This window comes from Melanostigma gelatinosum (genome assembly GCF_949748355.1).
Source record: "Melanostigma gelatinosum genome assembly, chromosome: 20".
NCBI lineage: Eukaryota > Metazoa > Chordata > Actinopteri > Perciformes > Zoarcidae > Melanostigma > Melanostigma gelatinosum.
The window spans coordinates 21875159-21889585 of record NC_136653.1 but is presented as its reverse complement, the minus strand read 5'-3'; the positions used below and the strand labels follow the sequence as shown (position 1 = coordinate 21889585).

Genomic DNA, 14427 nt, shown 5'->3' with positions numbered 1-14427 from the left:
CTCAGACCTGTTTCTGTCAACACAGTTCTATCATCAGTATGTGTTAAAGCCTCATTCTGAATCCAGATCAGAGTCCAGAGACCAGACCGGATCCACAGCGGGACATTATTACAGACTCAGACCAGATCCACTTGGGACCAGTTAGTTGTCATCTGGACCAGATCTGGTGCCGGACCCTGGTCTGTAATGATGTCCCTGTTCTGGATCCTCCAGAAGCTCTGATTGGATCTAAATCTCTAACGGTCTCATAATAATAAAAATAATAGTTCTGGTTCAGGTCTGATCCAGATCTGGTACTCATGGTGGTTTATCTGGTCTGGATCGTTCTCAACATCAATCTGTTATTAATCTGTTATCAGTGATCAATAGAGACATAAAGAGAAGAAACAGACTCACCTCCGAACGGTCCGCTCACTGCTCATCTGTGCGGAGAGAGAGGGGGGGTAGGAGCCAGAGAGAGGGGGAGGAGCCAGATAGAGGGGGAGGAGCCAGAGAGAGGGGGAGGAGCCAGAGTGAGAGGGATGGGGAGGAGCCAGAGAGAGGGGAGGGGCGGAGGGGCCAGATAGAGGGGGAGGGGCCAGAGAGAGGGGAGGAGCCAGAGAGGGGGGAGAGAGAGAGGGGGGGTAGGAGCCAGAGAGAGAGAGGGGGGGAGGAGCCAGAGAGAGGGGGAGAGAGAGAGGGGGGAGGAGCCAGAGAGAGAGAGAGGGGGAGGAGTCAGAGAGACAGAGAGGGGGATATCCTATCTCCTTCTCCTATACATCCTATGTCCTTCTCCTATACGTCCTATCTCCTTCTCCTATACGTCCTATCTCCTTCTCCTATACATCCTATCTCCTCCTATATGTCCTATCTCCTTCTATACGTCCTATCTCCTCCTATACATCCTATCTCCTTCTCCTATACGTCCTATCTCCTTCTCCTATACGTCCTATCTCCTCCTCCTATACGTCCTATCTCCTCCTATATGTCCTATCTCCTTCTATACGTCCTATCTCCTTCTCCTATACGTCCTATCTCCTCCTATACATCCTATCTCCTATACTTCCTATCTCCTTCTCCTATACTTCCTATGTCCTTCTCCTATACGTCCTATCTCCTTCTCCTATACGTCCTATCTCCTCCTATATGTCCTATCTCCTTCTCCTATACGTCCTATCTCCTTCTCCTATACGTCCTATCTCCTTCTGTATAGTCCTATCTCCTCCTATACGTCCTATCTCCTTCTCCTATCCTATCTCCTTCTATACGTCCTATCTTCTTCTCCAATACTTCCTATCTCCTTCTCCTATACTTCCTATGTCCTTCTCCTATATGTCCTATCTCCTTCTCCTATACGTCCTATCTCCTCCTATACTTCCTATCTTCTTCTCCTATACGTCCTATCTCCTTCTCCTATCCCCTTCTGTACGTCCTATCTCCTTCTCCTATCCTAGATGTGACTGAACTGTTCTACTGTGTCCAGATGTGACTGAACTGTTCTACTGTGTCCAGATGTTGCTGAACTGTTCTACTGTGTCCAGATGTGGCTGAACTGTTCTACTGTGTCCAGCTGTGGCTGAACTGTTCTACTGTGTCCAGATGTGACTGAACTGTTCTACTGTGTCCAGATGTGACTGAACTGTTCTACTGTGTCCAGATGTGACTGAACTGTTCTACTGTGTCCAGATGTGACTGAACTGTTCTACTGTGTCCAGATGTGACTGAACTGTTCTACTGTGTCCAGATGTGACTGAACTGTTCTACTGTGTCCAGATGTGACTGAACTGTTCTACTGTGTCCAGATGTGACTGAACTGTTCTACTGTGTCCAGATGTTGCTGTCGTCCTGGTCCAGTAGGAGACAGTAGAACCAGGTCACGTCCTCTCTCTCTCTCTCTGTAGGAGGGAGAGCCCAGGAGCAGCACATTGATCCAACACTTCATTGACACGTTGAATGAAGTCCACATGAGCAGCACCTCTGTTCTGGTGATGGTACATGCTCCTCCTGTCCCACGCTGTACAAGTCTGTCATAGAGCCTTCATGACTAATAGAGTCCAACGCTTTCTCCACATCAATAAACAAGAGAAGACTTCAGCATGTTGTGTTTGGTGGACATGTTTGTTCGTTACAGTGTGAAGGTATATACATGGTCGGTTAGCTTTTCCTCAAGATGGAGTGTTTGTGAAGGAAATGTAGTATTCTTTGATGTAGAATACGATAGAAGAATGAACCTAGACATCTGCTGTCAACTTCAACACTGCGCATTCTCTCTCTCTCTCTCTCTCTCTCTCTCTCTCTCTCTCTCTCTCTCTCTCTCTCTCTCTCTCTCTCTCTCTCTCTCTCTCTCTCTCTCTCTCTCTCTCTCTCTCTCCCTCCCCTTGGAGCATGCGCAGTGGGCTGTTCTTCTCTTTGTTTCCGTGTTGTGTTGCTGTCAGCAGCAGAGTAAGGTGGATCATCAGTGACGGTAAGTGTTGTTTAACCGCTCGGTACCGGTACTATCGGTACCGCCTCCCCGGTCCTCCGGTTCCTCTCAGCGGCTCTCTGCTGCTACTGAAGCCGCTCACAGGAAGCCGTCGGCCGCCGGAGAGGCCCGCGGATCACCGCTGTTTGTTGTTTCCTGATTCAATCAGTCAGCGCTAACAGGACGACACGTCCGGTCAGACTTTCACAATAAGAGTTCGAATTGTGACCCAAGTTTATTGTTTCTTTAGAAAAGTATAAATACCGACACAAAGAAACAGTGCATTTAGTCACGTGCAGACACTCTTCTTCTGTGGTGTCTTTGCACATTTTAACGATAATATTCTTATTGTTTTAATGTGAAAAACAGAAGTGATGAATGTTGATGATGCTCTCTGATGTATAGCTAACCATTTTAAATAATTTAAATCTGATTCTTCAGCTGCAGATATACATTTATTTTGAAGCGGCATGTGTTTATTTCCTGTTAGTGAGTTTGAGTTTAAATGGAGTCACTTCCGGTCATGATGAAGATGATGAGTGTATTTATGGGATGGATCAGGAAACCAGAATCCATTCACTTTTTATGCTCACACAGACACAACTGGTACTGATACTGCATGTAGTATATATATATGTCTATATGTGTGTATAATAACTGAACTTTGTGCTTGATGACCTGCTGTGACACCTGTGTGGAGGGGTCTGCCATAAACTCACCTGGAGTCACCTAACCGGAAGAAGGAGAAAAATGATCAATAAATATTTACAGACTTCCTGTCTGAGGTTCTAATGATGCGTCTCATCACCAGAAAACAACCAAAGAAGAAGAAGAACAGAAGATGAAGAACAAAGTCAGCAGCACTCAAGGTAACACACATACATACACACCTGGTCCACCTGGGGGAAACCCTGCTCTCTGATTGGCTCTCTGTTCAGATTAGTTTAACCTCTGTAAAGGATCAATAACCCTGGACCGTTAGCTGCACTAGTAAACAGTTAGCAGCACTAGTAAACAGTTAGCAGCACTAGTAAACAGTTAGCAGCACTAGTAAACAGTTAGCAGCACTAGTAAACAGTTAGCTGCACTAGTAAACAGTTAGCAGCATGAGTAAACAGTTAGCAGCATGAGTAAACAGTTAGCTGCATGAGTAAACAGTTAGCAGCATGAGTAAACAGTTAGCTGCCCTAGTGAACAGTTAGCAGCACTAGTAAACAGTTAGCTGTCCTAGTTAACAGTTAGCAGCACTAGTAAACAGTTAGCAGCACTAGTAGACAGTTAGCTGCACTAGTAAACAGTTAGCAGCATGAGTAAACGGTTAGCTGCCCTAGTGAACAGTTAGCAGCACTAGTAAACAGTTAGCTGTCCTAGTTAACAGTTAGCAGCACTAGTAAACAGTTAGCTGTCCTAGTTAACAGTTAGCAACACCAGTAAACAGTTAGCTGCACTAGTAAACAGTTAGCAGCACTAGTAAATAGTCAGCTGCCCTAGTTAACAGTTAGCAGCACCAGTAAACAGTTAGCAGCATGAGTAAACAGTTAGCTGTCCTAGTTAACAGTTAGCAGCACTAGTAAACAGTTAGCTGTCCTAGTTAACAGTTAGCAACACCAGTAAACAGTTAGCTGCACTAGTAAACAGTTAGCAGCACTAGTAAATAGTCAGCTGCCCTAGTTAACAGTTAGCAGCACCAGTAAACAGTTAGCAGCATGAGTAAACAGTTAGCTGTCCTAGTTAACAGTTAGCAACACTCGTAGACAGTTAGCAGCACTAGTAGACAGTTAGCAGCACTAGTAGACAGTTAGCAGCACGAGTAAACAGTTAGCTGCATGAGTAAACAGTTAGCTGCAAGAGTAAACAGTTAGCTGCCCTAGTAAACAGTTAGCAGCACTAGTAGACAGTTAGCAGCACTAGTAGACAGTTAGCTGCATGAGTAAACAGTTAGCAGCACTAGTAGACAGTTAGCAGCACTAGTAAACAGTTAGCAGCATGAGTAAACGGTTAGCTGCCCTAGTGAACAGTTAGCAGCACTAGTAAACAGTTAGCTGTCCTAGTTAACAGTTAGCAACACCAGTAAACAGTTAGCTGCACTAGTAAACAGTTAGCAGCACTAGTAAATAGTCAGCTGCCCTAGTTAACAGTTAGCAGCACCAGTAAACAGTTAGCAGCATGAGTAAACAGTTAGCTGTCCTAGTTAACAGTTAGCAGCACTAGTAAACAGTTAGCTGTCCTAGTTAACAGTTAGCAACACCAGTAAACAGTTAGCTGCACTAGTAAACAGTTAGCAGCACTAGTAAATAGTCAGCTGCCCTAGTTAACAGTTAGCAGCACCAGTAAACAGTTAGCAGCATGAGTAAACAGTTAGCTGTCCTAGTTAACAGTTAGCAACACTCGTAGACAGTTAGCAGCACTAGTAGACAGTTAGCAGCACTAGTAGACAGTTAGCAGCACGAGTAAACAGTTAGCTGCATGAGTAAACAGTTAGCTGCAAGAGTAAACAGTTAGCTGCCCTAGTAAACAGTTAGCAGCACTAGTAGACAGTTAGCAGCACTAGTAGACAGTTAGCTGCATGAGTAAACAGTTAGCAGCACTAGTAGACAGTTAGCAGCACGAGTAAACAGTTAGCTGCATGAGTAAACAGTTAGCTGCAAGAGTAAACAGTTAGCTGCCCTAGTAAACAGTTAGCAGCACTAGTAGACAGTTAGCAGCACTAGTAGACAGTTAGCTGCATGAGTAAACAGTTAGCTGCACGAGTAAACAGTTAGCTGCCCTAGTAAACAGTTAGCAGTGAGCTCCACTAGTTGACAGTTAGCTGCAGTTTAATGATGTTAATGGCATGATATAACGAGTTGATGTGAGACTGTGTGTGTGTGTTCAGTGAGTGTAAAGAGACGGTCCTGGTCCTGGCAGCAGTACCTGAACGAACAGAAAACTGAAGCTGCTCCTCTGTCACTGTTTACACAGGTAACACACACACACACAGGTAACACACACACAGGTAACACACACACACATGTAGCACACAGGTAACACACACACACACATGTAGCACACAGGTAACACACACACACACACACACATGTAACACACAGGTAACATACACACACAGGTAACACACAGGTAACACACACACACACACAGGTAACACACACACATGTAGCACACAGGTAACACACACACACACACACAGGTAACACACACACACATGTAGCACACAGGTAACACACACACACACACAGGTAACACACACACACACACATGTAACACACAGGTAACATACACACACATGTAACACACACACACAGGTAACACACAGGTAACACACACACACAGGTAAGACACACTAAACATTAAACACTATACATTCTTCTTTAATCAATCAATATGACTACCGACACTGACCTCTCTCTCTGTCTCTCTCTCTCTCTCTCTCGCTCCCCCCCCCCCTCTCAGTCCCAGTGTGTTCCCAGTAGGAGGACTGGTTTTAAAGTTGGGATGAAGCTGGAGGGCGTCGACCCGCTGCACCCGTCTATGTTCTGTGTGCTGACCGTGGCCGAGGTAATGCACACACACACACACACACACACACACACACACACACACACACACACACACACACACACACACACACACACACACACCTGTCTGAGGTCTCCTGTCTCTCTCTCTCTCTCTCTCAGGTGATTGGCTGTCGGCTCCGCCTCCATATCGACGGGTACTCTGAGTGCTATGACTTCTGGGTAAACTCTGACTCAGCCGATATCAGACAGACAGGCTGGTGTAAAGACAACAACCACAAGCTCCACCCCCCCAAAGGTGATTACAGGTAGCCCCGCCCCCTCACAGAGGACCACCTGACACAGGTGACACCACTCAACCAACCTGTCTGTCTCTCTCTTTACAGGCCACAGTGAGACAGCTTTTGATTGGCAGCATTACCTTCAGTCTACAGGCTCTCATGCTGCCCCCGCGACCCTGTTCACCTGTCGCACTGCAGTCAGTATACACCTGTCTGTCTGTTCACCTGTCTGTGGGTTTGATCTCACCACCTGTCTCTCTCTCTCTGCCTGTCTGTCTGTCAGAGCTGTGGGTTCAGTGTGGGGATGAAGTTGGAGGCGGTCGACAGGAAGAACCCCGGACTCGTCTGCGTCGCCTCCGTCGCTGATGTCATCGATGACCACTTCCTGGTTCACTTCGACAACTGGGACGACACATATGACTACTGGTGAGATGGGCAGGTCAGAGACGGACAGGTCAGAGACGGGCAGACAGACAGGTCAGAGACGAGTGAAACTAGAGAAAGTTAACATGTTTAGTTGTTAACTAGTGAGGATTAAGTAAGAGAAGGAGTAGCAGAGGTAGTACTGATAGTGTCACAGTACAGTGCTGTACATTAGCAGTAAATGGTGACAGTAAAGTGTGTTTGTATGAGACTGAAGGTACTTATTGATTGATTCTCATTGGATGGATCAGGTGTGACAGCAGGAGTCCCTACATCCATCCTGTGGGCTGGTGTGAAAAACAGGGACGACCTCTCACTGCTCCTCAGGGTACACACTCTGTTGTACACACTCACATAGTACACACTCTGTGGTACACACTCACATAGTACACACTCTGTAGTACACACTCACATAGTACACACTCTGTAGTACACACTCACATAGTATACACTCTGTAGTACACACTCACATAGTACACACTGTTGTACACACTCTGTAGTACAAACTCACATAGTATACACTCTGTAGTACACACTCGCATAGTACACACTCGCATAGTACGCACTCATATAGTACACACTCTGTAGTACACACTTGCATAGTACACTCTGTAGTACACACTCGCATAGTATACACTGTAGTACACACTCTGTAGTACACACTCACATAGTACACACTCTGTAGTACACACTCTCATAGTATACACTCGCATAGTACACACTCTGTAGTACACACTCACATAGTATACACTCTGTAGTACACACTCGCATAGTACACACTCGCATAGTACACACTCTGTAGTACACACTCGCATAGTACACACTCTGTAGTACACACTCGCATAGTACACACTCTGTAGTACACACTCACATAGTACACACTCTGTAGTGCACACTCGCATAGTATACACTCTGTAGTATACACTCTGTAGTACACACTCTCATAGTACACACTTGTACACACTCTGTAGTACACACTTACATAGTACACACTCGCACAGTATACACTCTGTAGTACACACTCACATAGTACATACTCTGTAGTACACACTCTGTAGTACACACTCACATAGTATACACTCTGTAGTACACACTCGCATAGTATACACTCTGTAGTACACACTCATAGTACACACTCTGTAGTACACACTCTGTAGTACACACTCACATAGTATACACTCACATAGTACACACTCTGTAGTACTCTGAGTAATACTGGTTATGGATACTTCTGTTTTTCAGGACACCCAAACCCAGAGAACTTCCTGTGGGAGGAATACCTTCAGCAAACTGGTTCCACCGCTGCTCCCAGTTCAGCCTTCACACTGGTGAGGAAACAAGGAGGTAGAGAAGGAAAGGAGGCGTTAGAGAAGGAAACAAGGAGGTAGAGAAGGAAACAAGAATGTACAGAAGGAAACAATGAGGAAAGAAGGAGTTAGAGAAGCCTTCACTCAGATGATGTGATGATTGACGGGTGTATTTTCGACCAATCAGAGAGCTCCACACGGGTTCCTGGTGAACCAGAAACTGGAGGCCGTCGACAGGAAGAACCCCATGTTGATCCGCGTCGCCACGGTAATGGATACAGAAGACTACAGAGTGAAGGTACGTCGGACCCGTCTGTGTACCCGTCTGTGTACCCGTCTGTGTACCCGTCTGTGTACCCGTCTGTGTACCCGTCTGTCTACCCGTCTGTCTACCTGTGTGATGTCATGGACTGTGCAATGACATCACCAGGTGTGTTCACCTGCAGGTTCATTATGACGGCTGGTCGCAGCAGTTTGACGTCTGGAGTGACAGCGACCTCTGGGACCTTCATCCTATGGGCTGGTGTCAACGCACAGGACACCCTCTGGAACCCCCCCCAGGTCAGATGGGTCAGAGAGACGGGTCAGACAGAGACGGGTCAGACAGACGGGTCAGAGAGAGACTGATCAGACAGACGGGTCAGAGAGAGACGGGTCAGAGAGAGACAGGTCAGAGAGAGACGGATCAGACAGACGGGTCAGACAGACGGGTCAGAGAGAGACGGATCAGACAGACGGGTCAGAGAGAGACGGATCAGACAGACAGGTCAGAGAGAGACGGATCAGACAGACGGGTCAGACAGACGGGTCAGAGAGAGACTGATCAGACAGACGGGTCAGAGAGAGACGGGTCAGAGAGAGACAGGTCAGAGAGAGACGGATCAGACAGACGGGTCAGACAGAGACAGGTCAGAGAGAGACGGATCAGACAGACGGGTCAGAGAGAGACGGATCAGACAGACGGGTCAGACAGAGACAGGTCAGAGAGAGACGAGTCAGACAGAGTCTAGATTCTAACAGTGTTTCTGTTTTTCCGCTGTGTGTGAGACAGGTTCCTCCCCCATGTCTCCCTCTCAGGGTGTCTGTCCCACTCGTGGCTGCAGAGGAGTCGGACATATTAAAGGAGCCAAATACACCGGACACCACAGGTACACAGTACAGACACACCTGCCGAGTCATGTTTCTGTCTGCTGACTCGTGTTTTATTTCTGCTGACTCATGTTTGTGTGCCCCCCCCCCCCTCCTCCTCCCAGTGCCTTCGGGTGTCCGTACTCGGACATTAATATGCGCAAGGAGGTGCTGCTTCCTGATAGGCTGGGAGGAGAGAGAGTCATCACCCTCGTACCTGTCACCATGTATCACCACGGCAACCAGTCAGACAGGTAGCCATTTATTCACGAATAAATGAATTCACGAATAAATTACAGCATGTTACAAAACCTTTTAATGACAAAGACGTTCTTTCAGGTGTGTCCAGGTGAAGACGGAGCCCAGAGACCAGACCCTGCTGCTTCCTCTGGGGAAGAGAAGGAGACAGACAGACAGGTCGGTCAGACAGACAGAAACTCACTTTGACTCCTTTTATATTTTACTTTTAATGTTAAAATAACAAATTTGAAATTTAAGTTATTCGTTTGGAATTAAATTCCAATGAACTTTTTTGCGACGACAGCTGGCTAGATACCATCAGAGTCAGAATAACAGATCAATAACGATCAGCAATGGATCAATAACGGATCGATAACGGATCATTGTTTCAGCAGAGAGAAGCAGAGGAATCAGAACACATTCAGTCACTTGATAAAACTATTTGTCTTTATTTTGTCATGACTTCTTCTCCTCCACTGGCTCCGCCCCCCAGACTCTCCCATCCAACCAAATTCCTCCGTGTGAAACAGGAAGAGGAGGAGCTTCACATCACACCAGGTACAGTTTAATCTACGTAGAACAGTTTCGTTGACGTCGAACGCTTTCGTTGACGTTGAACGCTGTCGTTGACGTCGAACGCTGTCGTTGACGTCGAACGCTGTCGTTGACGTCGAACGCTGTCGTTGACGTCGAACGCTTTCGTTGACGTCGAACGCTTTCGTTGACGTCGAACGCTTTCGTTGACGTCGAACGCTTTCGTTGACGTCGAACGCTTTCGTTGACGTCGAACGCTTTCGTTGACGTCGAACGCTTTCGTTGACGTCGAACGCTTTCGTTGACGTTGTCTCTCTTTCTCTGTCTGTCTTTCTCTTTCTGTCTCTCTCTCTCTTTCTCTCCTCATTGTGTTTCCATGGAAACAGCAGGCCAATGAAGTGGCTGTTTCCATGGAGATAGCTCACCATGGTAACAGCGGTGTTGGTTGTGAAGGTCCTCCTGTCTCTGGTCACGTGATGCCTGTCTCACTGCTGTGGGGTGAGACAGGTCTCCTGATTCTTAACGTTTTAATGTGGTTCAGACTGGATTGTGTTTGTTGATGGACGGGTCTGAACCAGAAACGGGACCACAACACTGAGGTGCTAACGTTTAGCATTGTGCTAAGAATTAGCATTCTGCTACCGATTAGCATAGTGCTAAGGATTATTCTACTAACGCCGTGAGTCACAGTTCAATTAGCTCAAAGTAGAATCATAAATCACTGAGGTGTTAAGGTGTTGTTTCAGAGACTTGTCTCTTTGACCTGTCTGTCTCTCCACCAGCAGAGTCCAGTCTGCAGGCCGCCCTCCACCAGTCTGTCTTCCTGTCGGCCATGTCGGCGCAGCCCAGCCGCGACCTGTCTCTCTGCTGGGAGCAACACCGCAAACTGCTACCGGGCGTCTCCGGAGTCCACGCAGAGACCGTCAGACACTGGAGCGTCCAGCAGGTCAGAGAGAGACAGACAGGGACCTGCCTCTCTGTCCCTCTCTAACCTCTTTGTCTCTCTCTAACCTCTTTGTCTCTCTCTAACCTCTTTGTCTCTCTCTAACCTCTCTGTCCGTCTCTAACCTCTCTGTCTCTCTCTAACCTGTCTGTGTCTCTGCAGGTGTCAGACTTCATTGAGTCTCTTCCTGGTTGTGAAGAACAGGCCAAACAGTTCAGAGATGAGGTAAGATGACCAATCAGCTGCTGTAGATTTAACTCATCACATTGAACCTGCTGTGATCTCATTGGTTCCTGCTTCCGTCGGTCTAGCAAATCGATGGTCGGGCCTTCCTTCTACTCTCCCAACGGGACATTGTCAGGATCCTGTCAATCAAACTTGGTCCCGCCCTCAAAATTTACAACTCCATCCTGATGTTCAAACACACCCAGGACCGGAGCCAATCACAGGCCGAGGATTGGGTCCAATCACACGCCGAGGACCAGAGCCAATCACAAGCCGAGGATTGGGTCCAATCGAACGCCGAGGACCAGAGCCAATCACAAGCCGAGGATTGGGTCCAATCGCACGCCGAGGACCAGAGCCAATCACAGGCCGAGGATTGGGTCCAATCGCACGCCGAGGACCGGAGCCAATCACAGGCCGAGGATTGGGTCCAATCGCACGCCGAGGACCAGAGCCAATCACAAGCCGAGGATTGGGTCCAATCGAACGCCGAGGACCAGAGCCAATCACAAGCCGAGGATTGGGTCCAATCGCACGCCGAGGACCAGAGCCAATCACAGGCCGAGGATTGGGTCCAATCGCACGCCGAGGACCGGAGCCAATCACAGGCCGAGGATTGGGTCCAATCGCACGCCGAGGACCGGAGCCAATCACAGGCCGAGGATTGGGTCCGATGGCACGCCGAGGACCGGAGCCAATCACAGGCCGAGGATTGGGTCCGATGGCACGCCGAGGACCGGACCCAATCACAGGCCGAGGATTGGGTCCAATCGCACGCCGAGGACCGGAGCCAATCACAGGCCGAGGATTGGGTCCAATCGCACGCCGAGGACCGGAGCCAATCACAGGCCGAGGATTGGGTCCGATGGCACGCCGAGGACCGGAGCCAATCACAGGCCGAGGATTGGGTCCGATGGCACGCCGAGGACCGGAGCCAATCACAGGCCGAGGACCGGAGCCAATCACAGGCCGAGGACCGGAGCCAATCACAGGCCGAGGACCGGAGCCAATAACAGATTTTATCAGATTTTAATTTCTGATGACTCGGCTATAATCTCAGGTGTTTTCGCCGTCATGTGACGTTCATCAAAAAGAAGAAAACGAGACACAAATAGAAAGTTTGTTGAATTTCATCACCAGGAGCACATGAGCTCCACTCCAGCAGGTGTGAACTTCAGACAGGTGCATCTGAAATGGACTCACATTTCCTCCTGTAACAGAATAAAGAAACACCTCCACCTGACAACACGAAGTCGTTTGCAATATTCATAAAGTTTTATTGAATTTTCCACAAAAAAAACTTTAATCTTTTTGAACTCATGAATGCTGCCAGCTGATTGATTGGCTTAGACCTTAAAAAACACTACAACACAGGAAACTGATATCTGATCTATAATCCTTATGAATAATTCATGTTTCTGTGTTTGTGAAAATGTGTTTTTGTTAACAACTTCATATTTATCAGGTAAACAAAACAAAAAGCAAATGAAATGTTAATACATGCAGATTAAAAAGCCATTTACCAAAGAAAAACTGAGACAGTTTAATATTTATTTGGAAAAAGTCTTAACGGTCTCATAATAATAAAAATGAGAAAAGGGTCTGATTAATAAATAAGTGTCTTAATTATGAATAAAAGGTTTAATTGTGAAAAGTGTCATCTGACGGTTTTCATTATAATAAGATATTAAGTCCTAATAAACCAGAATCTAAGGGCTCATGAATAAACGCCTCACAGGTGACGCTCGATGACATCACACCGTGGCTCCGCCCCCACGGTAATGTCACTTTAAAGATGTGACGTCATTCTTGCCTCGGAACTCTCAGGATTTGACTCATCAGACTGTTCGATGCCGGTTCGTCACTTCCTGTCAGGTGACCTTTACGACCAATGGCAGCGACGACATTCAGAAGTCCCGCCTCCTCTGCTGCGATTGGTCAGTTTGTGAAGGGAGACGTCATCGGCTTTATATTTATAATCATATTCTCTGTAGTATTATGAAGAGTATCTATTGTACCTCTAGAGATTTCTATTTTAAAGTTTATATATATATTTGTAGTTCACCCTGACTCCTCCTCGGTGATGTCACTGTGATGTCACAGAGGGTGGAGGCTCGGCTGCACACGCTCAGTCTGTTTGTTCTTCTTTGCTGTCTCTGTCCATGTTTGATGAGATGAATAAAGTTTCTCTTGAAGCCGAGATGTTGAGCACTTTGATTCCACCGTTTCTTTTCAGCTCGTTCAGGAGGCCCGTCCATCACTCTGTGTCCTGGTCTCTGTCCTGGGGGGACCACAGGATTCCCTGTACAGACCCTGATCCGTACAGACCCTGATCCGTACAGACCCTGATCCGTAGAGACCCTGATCCGTACAGACCCTGATCCGTAGAGACCCTGATCAGTAGAGACCCTGATCCGTACAGACCCTGATCCGTACAGACCCTGATCCATATAGACCCTGATCAGTAGAGACCCTGATCCGTACAGACCCTGATCCGTAGAGACCCTGATCCGTAGAGAACCTGATCCGTACAGACCCTGATCCGTAGAGACCCTGATCCGTAGAGAACCTGATCCGTACAGACCCTGATCCCTACAGACCCACGGGGGGACAGACAGGTCTACGGGGACAGACAGGTCTACGGGGACAGACAGGTTCACGGGGACAGACAGGTTCACAGGGACAGACAGGTCTACAGGGACAGACAGGTTCACAGGGACAGACAGGTCTACAGGGACAGACAGGTCTACGGGGACAGACAGGTTCACGGGGACAGACAGGTTCACGGGGACAGACAGGTATACAGGGACAGACAGGGACAGACAGGGACAGACAGGTCTACAGGGACAGACAGGTTCACAGGGACAGACAGGTTCACAGGGACAAACAGGTTCACAGGGACAGACAGGTCTACAGGGACAGACAGGTCTACGGGGACAGACAGGTCTACGGGGAAAAACAGGTTCACGGGGACAGACAGGTTCACAGGGACAGACAGGTCTACAGGGACAGACAGGTCTACGGGGACAGACAGGTCTACGGGGAAAAACAGGTTCACGGGGACAGACAGGTTGTGGGGTGTTCGTGGGAAGAACCTGTGTCTCTCTCTCTGGAGGAGGAAATTCATTTACACTCAACATCACTGCAGAGGAGGGAGGGAGGGAGAGAGAAAGAGACAGAGAACAGGGGGAGATGATGAGAGGACACATTTAAAGACGAGCAGCAGCAGCAGGAGGATGAAGAGAAAAGAGGAGAAACATGAAGAGACTGGAGCTCAAACGGTGAGATCTCATTCTGATTGGTTCTGTGTTCTGCTGTCGATCAACATGCTGCAGTAGTGCTGACAGACCAGCGGTACAGCACTGGTGTGTGTGTGTGTGTGTGTGTGTGT

The 14427-nt window shown here is 47.7% G+C and overlaps 1 protein-coding gene across 2 annotated transcripts; it reads left to right on the top strand.

The window, feature by feature from the left end:
- The first annotated feature begins 2386 nt into the window (after window positions 1–2386).
- Window positions 2387–13222, top strand: l3mbtl4 (L3MBTL histone methyl-lysine binding protein 4). Of its 2 annotated transcripts, none has more exons than XM_079291556.1 (18): window positions 2387–2443; window positions 3252–3309; window positions 5316–5401; window positions 5891–5995; window positions 6118–6253; window positions 6342–6433; window positions 6520–6662; window positions 6911–6987; window positions 7902–7987; window positions 8154–8264; window positions 8413–8527; window positions 9018–9114; window positions 9220–9348; window positions 9434–9511; window positions 9828–9892; window positions 10654–10814; window positions 10974–11036; window positions 11123–13222. In XM_079291556.1, the coding sequence occupies exons 2-18, from the start codon at window positions 3282–3284 to the stop codon at window positions 12047–12049; spliced, it is 2499 nt and encodes an 832-aa protein (XP_079147682.1). In that variant the 5' UTR covers window positions 2387–2443; window positions 3252–3281; the 3' UTR covers window positions 12050–13222. The 2 variants fall into 2 exon arrangements, with proteins under 2 accessions (XP_079147682.1, XP_079147681.1); XM_079291555.1 differs by having other exon boundaries at window positions 10651–10814.
- Window positions 13223–14427: the final 1205 nt, after the last annotated feature.

Coding starts and splice junctions, on each gene's coding strand:
- l3mbtl4 (XM_079291555.1), top strand. CDS start 3,282: ATGAAGAACAAAGTCAGCAGCACTCAAG. Junction 8,528..9,017: donor CCCTCTGGAACCCCCCCCAG/GTCAGATGGGTC, acceptor TGTGTGAGACAG/GTTCCTCCCCCATGTCTCCC. Junction 9,115..9,219: donor AAATACACCGGACACCACAG/GTACACAGTACA, acceptor TCCTCCTCCCAG/TGCCTTCGGGTGTCCGTACT.